Source organism: Coenobita brevimanus, chromosome 50 (assembly GCF_032717465.1).
Source record: "Coenobita brevimanus isolate Jiangsu-jjx chromosome 50, ASM3271746v2, whole genome shotgun sequence".
NCBI classification, from domain to species: domain Eukaryota; kingdom Metazoa; phylum Arthropoda; class Malacostraca; order Decapoda; family Coenobitidae; genus Coenobita; species Coenobita brevimanus.
This window is the reverse complement of record NC_137003.1, coordinates 39,666,317-39,676,025: the sequence shown is the minus strand read 5'-3', so window position 1 is coordinate 39,676,025 and position 9,709 is coordinate 39,666,317. Positions and strand designations below refer to the sequence as shown.

Sequence of the window (9,709 nt, the reverse complement as noted above, 5' to 3'; positions counted from 1 at the left end):
TTGGGGTCTACAGCCTGGGCCTTGGCCCAGTTTGGCCCAAAATTTGATCAGGTGATCATCCCTGTAACTATAGTCAAAATCGCACCAGTAGTTTTCGCGCAAAGTTGTTACCAGACAGACAAACAAACACAGACAGACAGACAAACCGAGTGAAAACAATACCTGTCCCCGAGCCAGGTATGTATTGAGCCGTCTACCTGGGTCAGTACATAAACGTAATGGCCAATCTCATATTACCACCTTCGAGGTGTACGATATGGGTCCGAGGTTAAGTCACTGTCGTTCACCACATATAAGGATAGATTACCAGGCTACTTCCCTTGCTGGCATTACTGGATCGAAAAACATCCAGTTGCCTCTTAGGGATCAAACTCCTGCACGTGGCAAGGCCGTAACTCCAACTGGGGCGTTCTAATCACTAGACCACTAGGCGCCTCTGGACTGTCATCATCATTATCGTCATCATCATCATCACTAAAAAGTGAATAGCTAGAGGCCTCCTCAAGGGGGGGGGGTCACATATCAAGCGCGGCTCGGAATATGACTTGACCTTCACCTGCTTTCACCAATTTCGAACTCGTAGGAGATTTTCATCCCTACTAGATGCATGTAAAATTTTGTGATGATATCTTGAGCGGTTGCAAAGTTATCGTGCTAACAGACACACAGACCTTGACCTACTTTAATCAATTTCGAACTCGTAGATTTTCATCCTTACTACACACCAGTAAAATTTTGCGATATCTTGAGCGTTTGCGAAGTTATCGTGCTAACAGATACACAGGCAGACAGACAGACAAATTGAAAACAGTAGCAGCTTCGCTATCGCTGCTGGTAAAAAAGCGATGTTGTTACTAAAAGGGGCATCAAAAGAGCGTTGTTACTAAAAGCTGCATTGTTACAAAGAACGACTGTGCTAGGGAGGGGTGCCTTCCTGTAATTGCACTGATATAACCGGGTGGCTTCGTAGCCGGGTTATACAAACGTCCCTCAAACCTCTCCCTGTCCACCGAAAGAAGGATGGTGGAATGCAGGAAAAGGTCAACTTCAACCTGCAGTCAATGAGGTTCATGCCCAGATAATCCTGGGACCACAATAACAGCTGAAAAAAAAAAAAAAGTTATTGCTTATTAAAAAAAAAATGGTTGTTGCGTCCCTTATGTATGGGACATTGTTTTTCTTAGAAGTGGATGAAATGCGAAAAAAAAAAATGATAAGGTCAGTCCTAGTAATAAAACGACAGTGTTGCCAGTAGAAATGAATGACATTGATGCTAACAAAACAGTGTTGTGCAGGAAATGGCGATGCTGCCAAGGAGGACAGGCTACTGTAAGAATTTGTTGCAAGAGGTGAAAGTGTAACAAAGTAAGATGGCAACGTTCCCCGCCATTGACGCCCCCACGTGTGCATTCCAGGAAGGTGGATGGTGATGTAATGAAGGAAATGCCACGATGGTCCTGCTCATATGGGGATGTGGGCGCAGTGGAGTGGGCGAATGGGATGATAGGGGAGGGGTAGTGGTGTAGGAGGGGAGGGATAGATGAGGATGATGGTGTCGGTGGTAGTAGTGGTGGTGATGGTGATGATAATAGTAGTGATATTAGTGGTGTTGGAATAAATTGTGGTGGTTGTGGTGTTGGTGCTGGTCATGGTAATGATGTTCATTGTGGAAGTAGCAGTTGTGGTAGTGGTAATAGTTAAGGTGGTGGTGATTGTAGCGGTAGGAGTGCGGTAATGGTAGAGGATTTGATAGTGATAGGAGAATGTGATGTAGCCTGGGATGATGGGAACAGGTATTAAACCCCTCAGTAGTGTGACCTCTTTTGTAGTTTATTCCACCTACAACCAGACAGTTTAATTCAGCTTAGGAGAGACCTCGAATGCTGAGTCCAGCATTTGAAATAGTCTCTCCTAAGCCTAATAAAATCGTTTGGCGGTGATAAGAATGAATAAAAACGACGCCATCTTTGTAGATGCGTTAACCCCTGGATGCGGATTACGCCGATTGTGTTTTGTTCAGTCTTGAGGCATCCATCACAGCCAAAGGATTGCCAGGGCAACTAGGTGGTGGAGAAATTGTAGAAATTCTTAGGAAAATGTACGCCATATTTGAAAGTATTAAGAAAATCGTGTAGATATCTATCAGTTTGTGTCTGTTATCTGACTCTGTAGCCTGTGAAGTGCGGCCTGGACAAAATGACTGCCACGCGTTTTTGTCCCAACTCATTAATGACCTGTCTTCCAAAAAAGTGAATGAAGGTAGTACGAAAATCTCTCTGGTTCTGACCCATTCTTTATGATTTTTTTTTTTTTTCTGTCACTTGCATTTGCTGTACAGTTTCATTCAAATTAGGAGAAACCGCATTGTGAAAGGATCATAAATATCCATTGACCTCTCAGTAAAATGGCATCATTTAAAAATTTGTACTTGCTACTCCCAGAAGCTACCCGAGTGAAATCCATCGTATCCCTATTACACTCAGGCTTCTGTGTCTTACCCAGTGCTGAATAAATTTGTCGTATAATAGCTGAAAGAGACTAATAGAGTTCTAACAATTTTGAAGTTAATGGTGGCAACATTAGCACTCCCAGGCATCTATGATTCACCTTCAGCTGATTAAAATCGTCTGGTGCCAGTTGGACTAAAATACTAGAGAAGGCACCACCATGAGAGGGGTAAAAGTGAAGTAGTTATTATGAGCGAAAACCCAGTATAATATTAAATACCGGGGTCATAACCAAGGAACAAACAGGTATGGTAAGGGAATCATGTGCTATGGGTTGCAATAGTATCAGTGCACAATATGCGTGAAATATTTGGGACCACAGAACGAAGGTCACTGAAATATTTGTAGCCCTGATGTCTGGAGGTGTCATATATCGCCAACTAGCAATATCCTCTTTCAAACATATAGCAAATGTTAGGTTTATATCAACATTGTTCATAAACAGTGAGACGTTGGCAATGTACGCAGTTGGTAGAATATTTTCGGTAGGCATCGGACCCCCTGTGTACTGATACTTTTGTGACCTGTAGTACCGTCTTCGTTTTGTTGTAAGATTACCTAAAACTAACGAAACGTAAGGCAAAGTTGTAACTGTACTTATGGTAATCCGTGCAGCTGAGGGTTGGAAGTTTCTGCCAAGTCACAACCCACTGAACTAGAGGACATTGTGTGTGTGTGTGTGTGTGTGTGTGTGTGTAATTGCCATTTTTTGACGATTTAATTTTAACTTAAGATACCCTCTTCCAACTGGAGGGGTTAGATGGGGCGATATAAACCCCCATAAGTACAGTATCTTTCCTTGGTTGAATGAAATAGTCTGATAGATGTAAAAATAAACTACAGAGAGCGTCATCCGGATTCGGTTTTATTTTTCTTATTTATTTATTTTTCCCTGCCTATACCAGGAAACAGATATAGTTTGAGTCAGGTTTTCCTTGACACTGTCTGTCAGAACCTAAAGGAGTCGCATTAAAATATAATTCATTAGTCATATGTGGGTCGGAGTTTCTCATAATATGTTCAGAGCCTCGAATGTGTACAGGATTTTTCTGAACTAATCAACAGTGCGGGATTTTTCTCAACTAATCAACAGTGCGGGATTTTTCTGAACTAATCAACAGTGCGGGATTTTTCTGAACTACTATACAGTGCGGGATTTTTCTGAACTAATCAACAGTACGGGATTTTTCTGAACTAATCAACAGTACGGGATTTTTCTGAACTAATCAACGGTGCGGAATTTTTCTGAACTAATCAACAGTACGGGATTTTTCTGAACTAATCAACAGTGCGGGATTTTTCTGAACTAATCAACAGTACGAGATTTTTCTGAACTAATCAACAGTGCGGGATTTTTCTGAACTAATCAACAGTACGGGATTTTTCTGAACTAATCAACGGTGCGGAATTTTTCTGAACTAATCAACAGTACGGGATTTTTCTGAACTAATCAACAATTTGAGATTTTTCTTAACTAATCAACAATAATCGTACAGTTTGGAAATCCACTTCGTTAGTCTGGAACCCTAGATGCACAAATGGAGGGATCTTGCTGATTTATTATCTGTATGAATCAAACCACCTGATAAATAATGTAATGCGCATAAGTGTGGAAAGTTATACCTGTGTGATGGAGTCAGGATTCCGAGGCTTGGAAGATGAGTGAATGAGAAAATGGCCCATTGAACTGGCCATGCTGTTGATTAATACTCCTTGTATCGTGTGTGTGTGTGTGTGTGTGTGTGTGTGTGTGTGTGTTCTTACCTAATTGTTCTTACCTAATTGTATCTTTACAGAAATGAGTCAAGCTCGTACTGTCCCGTGTCTTAAACCATATTTATCGTACATATCCTTAAATTTGTGAATTGTTTTGGCACACACTATTTCATTCGGTAGTGCATTCCACTGATCAATTGCTCTATTTGGGAAACTAAATTTCCTTACGTCTTTATCACCTCTCTTCTTATGCAGTTTTTTGCAGTGTCCTCTTGCTGATGCTTCCCCATAGGTTAAGTAATCATTTATGTTTATTTTCTCCTTCCCTGATATGCATTTATATAGCATAATCATGTCACCTCTTTTCCTTCTCTCCTGTAGTGTTGGTAGATTCAGTTTATTTAGTCTTTCTTCGTAGCTTAGATCCCTTAAGCTTGGTACCCATCTTGTAGCGGCCCTTTGAACTTTTTCAATCTTGTCTATGTGTTTTTTGAGATGAGGACTCCAGACTACTGATGCATACTCCAGGGTTGGTCTGATGAATGATGTTATTATCTTTCTTAGCATGTCTTCATTTATGTATGTGAATGCTATTCTCATATTTGCAAGCAGTGTATACATGTTCCGTACCTTCTCACTGATGTGGTCAGCCGGAGATAGTCTGTTATTGATAATCGCACCTAGGCCCTTCTCTCTTTCTGATGTGTGTAGGGTTTTATTTCCTAATGTATAATCCCAATCAGGTTTTTTTCCACTTTTACCAAACTTGATTACATGACACTTGTCCACATTGAATTCCATTTGCCATGTATTACTCCATTCATGAAGTTTATTTAATTCTTCGTGTACTTCTTTACAAGAGTCTGTGTTTCTCCTTTGTATTTTTGCATCATCTGCAAACATATTTAGATAGCTTTCATTTCCAGTGTTACTGTCTGTATCATTTATATACACTAAAAACATGATTGGTGCCAGCACTGAGCCCTGTGGTACTCCACTAGTCACTTCTTTCCATGATGAGTAATTTCCACTTAGTACTGTTCTCATTTCTCTTCTTATGAGAAAATCTTGCATCCAACAATACAGTTTGCCTCGAATTCCTCCTTGATGGTACAGTTTCCATAAAAGTCTTTGGTGTGGTACTGTGTCAAATGCTTTCTTGAAATCTATATAGCTACTGTCCACCCATCCTTCTCGTTCCTGTAATGTGTCTGTTACTCTGTCATAGTAGCTCAACAGATTAGTAACACATGATTTTCCTTTTCTGAAACCAAACTGTCTGTTATCATATTGTGGTCTTCTAGATGATTTACCCAAACATTTCCTAAAAGCGTTTCTAATACCTTCCTGACAACACTGGTTAGTGATACTGGTCGGTAGTTGACTGGATTTTGTCAATTCCCTTTCTTGAATTAGGGAACAATGTTTGCTTTCTTTCAAAAATCAGGTAGTTCCCCTTGACTCAAGGATTTCTTGAAAATTAAAAATAATGGTTTACTTAACTCCTTTGCACATTCACGTATTGTACCCAACATGAAATTTTATCAGGACCATTTGCTTTTCCTTTGTCTAATTTACTTATCTCCTCCTGTATTACTTTTTCTGATGTTTGTATATTTGGTAGTATGTGTGGGCATGCATGTTCCACATAATCCCTCTCAAATTTTTTTTCCTCTGTAAAAACTTATAGGAAATTCTTGTTTAGTGCTTCACAAATATCCTTCTCTTATGTATAGGTGATTCCCTCGTCCGTAATGGATTGTATTTTATCTTTTACTTTGGTTTTGCTTCTGATGTAGTTGTAAAATAGCTTCGGTTGATCACTACTTTTATTTATGATATCCTCCTCAAACTGTTTTTGGGCTTCCCTCCTTATTCTTGTATAGTCGTTTCATGCTTGTTTGTAATTATTATATGCCATTTCACTATTGTGTCTTCTGTATCTATTCCACAACAAATCTCTTTTTTCTTTTGATTTTTTACATTCTGTATTGAACCATTTCTTTATTTTCTTTTCTGCATCTTTGTGCTGTGGGATGTACTTCTGGATTCCTATTTCATAAAGTTCACAGAATTTTTTATATATAGCATTTAAATCTTGTCCTCTAAGTTCCTTTGTGTGTGTGTGTGTGTGTGTGTGTGAGGGGAGAGGGGGTATTTGTGGACTGTGGTGTGCGATTTTTTCCTTACTATCAGGGATGATGATGATGATGATGGTAATTATAATGATGATGAATGAGACTGGGAGAGTTTCTTTTCATTGTTCTAAAACCTCAGATGTGTAAAGAGGTTGCTGGTTATGCCTATACCAGCATCGAAGGAAATTCCAGTTGATACTATCGCTTCTCGAGTAGTGTCCGTTCTTTGTCATCATACATAATAGATTTCAGAGTCTATAATTGCTAAGGGTTGGTCGATAGAATACTTCGCACTAACACTCCACATCTTCCTTATTCCTTTGTGATAATTAGTTTTGGAGGTGAAGTGCTTGAAACGGTACAGCAGGGAAGGAAGGTTGTTGGTTCATTGAAAGCGGCGATGAGAAATAGGGAGGTGAGTGTGGAAGTTAAGAAGTCACTGCATGATAGTACTGTGATATCTACCCTGACGTATGGAAGCGAGGCATGGATCTTGCTAGAGGGAACAAGTCAGGAGTGAGAGCAGTGGAAATGAGTTACCTGAGAGGAGCATGTGGAGTGACATGGAGGGACGGGTTGACGAATGAAGAAGTGAAAGAACGTTGTGGGGTGGATATGGATGTGACTGAGAGAATTAGGAGAAATACGCCGAGGTGGTTTGGACATATTATGGAGAGAATGGAGAATGAAAGACTAAGAAGGTGTATGTAGGTGAAGTGAAGGGAGGGGAAGACCGAGGATGAGGTGGAGGGATGGAGTTGAGAGGTACATGAGGGAGAGGGGAGTGAGTTGGGGGAGGGCAGTCAAATTGTGGGTGACAGTGCGACTTGGAGGCGTTTTGTCTGCGGCCACCCTTTTCGGGATTAGGGCGTCGGGCTGTAGATAAATCGATAGATAATTAGTGAACTGATGTTTAGCCCAGTAGATTAAGCTCTTTTGTTGATAAATTGCATGCCCTGCTCTTGGAGCTTATCCAAAGCTCTTTTGTTGACAAATTGCATGTCCTGCTCTTGGAGCTTATTCAGTCCTATGAAAGTGGAAAATTGTACTTGGATTAAGGAAACGCTCTTGTTCTAATGTAAGGATATTCAACACGTCCTACTACAGCACTGAATGGTAATGTCAATTTTTCTTCCTTGCAGACAAAAGATGGAGAAATGAAGAATGAAATCCACCCAGTTCCAGCTAAGCACACTCACTCCTTCCCATCCTTCCTACTATCCCTTGTATCCTCCACCAAGACCACACTTCCTTAACTCTTCACAACCTGCACTCCCCATTCTGATTCACGCCTTCGTATAAATCACACCTCTGTCTACCTCATACCCTGTTAAAACTTGCACCTTTCTCAACTCTCATGCCAGTAACCCATATCTCTGTATAGCCTGCACCCCCTTGTAACCTGCAGCTTTCTCTACTCCATATTCTCTTTTAAACTGAACAACATTCCACCTTGCAACCCCTTATAGACCCCACCCTACTGCAACCCACACCCCATTTGTCCTACAACCGCCCAACCCCTTCCAAGATAGGCAGCATGGAGGCCAACGCTGGTGTGGACATGGAGGACTACTGGAACGAGGTGCGAACATACCGCCGCGTCTCAAATTCCAACTCGCACTCGGAGGAGGAAGCCCCGAGTCACGATGGTAAAGAAACATTCTCTGTTTTCTCTTTATTTCTTAGTAATATAATGAGAACCCAAAAGAGTACTTGTATAAATTTTGATCATTTTTGCAAAGTTGATTGAAGGAATATGCTGATATTTCTTTTTCTTTCTAATCGTTTTTGCCTTATCTCGATGCAGCATTCGCAGGGCCAAAAGCGTTATTGTGCAGTGTTCTACATTTTTTGCTAAGTTGGTTGAAAGGAAATGTTAATTATGACGCATAGATTAATTGACTGGCACCCATGTCTGAATGTTCCCTCACCCTTTCCTGGACCCTTGCCCTTACCTGAACTCTTGTCTTTGTCTGAACCCTCACCCTTTTGTGAACCCTCGTCCTTTCCTGAACCCTTGCCCTTTCCTGAACCCTAACCCTTTCCTGAACCGTCACCCTTTCCTGAACCCTTGCCCTTGCCGGAACCCTTATCCTTTCCGGAACCCTCACCCTTTCCTGAACCCTCATCCATGGCTGAACCCTAACCTTTGCCTGAACCCTCACCCATTCCTGAACATTTGCCTTTGCCTGATCCCTCACCCTTACCTTTGCCTGAACTCTTGCCCTTGCCTGAACCCTCACCCTTGCCTGAACCTTCACCCTTGCCTGAACCCTCACCCTTGCCTGAACCCTCACCCTTGCCTGAACCCTTTCCTTTGCCTGAACCCTCACCCTTGCCTTTGCCTGCCTACCTACCCTTGCCTGCCCCCCCCCCCCACAGATGAGGGTGAATCGGACGAGCACTTCCTTGAGGGCCTGGGTATATCGGTGAAGCCTGACTCAGAGCTCTCCGAGGACAACATCACGCTCAGCAAGTTCATGGGCACTCTCAACCCACGACAGGTAGGAAGGTAGTTGGTTATGGCATTTACTGGATTTCCGTTTTTTGTTTTTTGTTTTTTTCCGCAACATTTGGTTTGATTTTGACTTACTATTGTATTGCTTTGTGTAATATTATCTCGTTTTGTTTTTGGTGATGTCATTTTGACATTCACTGTTGTTCTTGTTTTATTATTGCCTTTTGTTGGTGGCATTATTACCTTCGTCAACGAAGTTGCAGGTTTTGTATTTACCTATGTTTGTCTGTCTGTTTGTCCAGATGATATCTCCAAAAGTTCTCAAAGAAATTCAATGAAATTTTGTGGAAGGGTGGGCCATGGGCCAAGAAAGAATTTATTTAATTTTGGGGCGGATCCGGATCCAGATTCGGATCCTGCAGTGGCATTGGCGGAGGTATACGCTCTGAGTGCTTTCCTCTTATTATTATTATTATTATTATTATTATTATTATTATTATTATCATCATCATCATCATCATTATTATTATTATTATTGTTATCCATCCATCCATACATCATTCAATCCTACGTTGCCCCATGAGGAGCGTAGGAGCCCGGGGCTAGACAAGTTGGGCCTGACATTTAAGATGAGAGTGACCAGCCTCACTCATCCCTGAGTGACACTACGTGAGCAATAAAGCTCAACCATCCCTTGGCTATAAACTTTCACAGGCTCAATCCGCTTGGAGCGCTGTAGTTGCCCACTAAACCACCAGGCGCCCAAATTTAGTTATGTGGTTACCTCCTAGCATAGTCAATAGTTTTGTGTACAGGAAACCATTTGGCTTGTCACTCAGTGTAGAGTCACCCACAGGCACAGGGAAGAGGAAAGAATGAAGGAAAGACAG

The 9,709-nt window shown here is 41.4% G+C and overlaps 1 protein-coding gene across 1 annotated transcript in view; it reads left to right on the top strand.

Annotated features, from left to right (window-relative positions):
- Positions 1 to 7,898: 7,898 nt before the first annotated feature.
- Positions 7,899 to 9,709, top strand: part of LOC145399811 (rho GTPase-activating protein conundrum-like) — a 234,665-nt gene continuing 232,854 nt past the window's right edge. Inside the window, exons 1-2 of the mRNA XM_080272372.1 lie at positions 7,899 to 8,010; positions 8,744 to 8,865. Coding sequence (XP_080128498.1) covers positions 7,899 to 8,010; positions 8,744 to 8,865 — 234 coding nt within the window. The remainder of the gene's footprint in view (positions 8,011 to 8,743; positions 8,866 to 9,709) is intronic.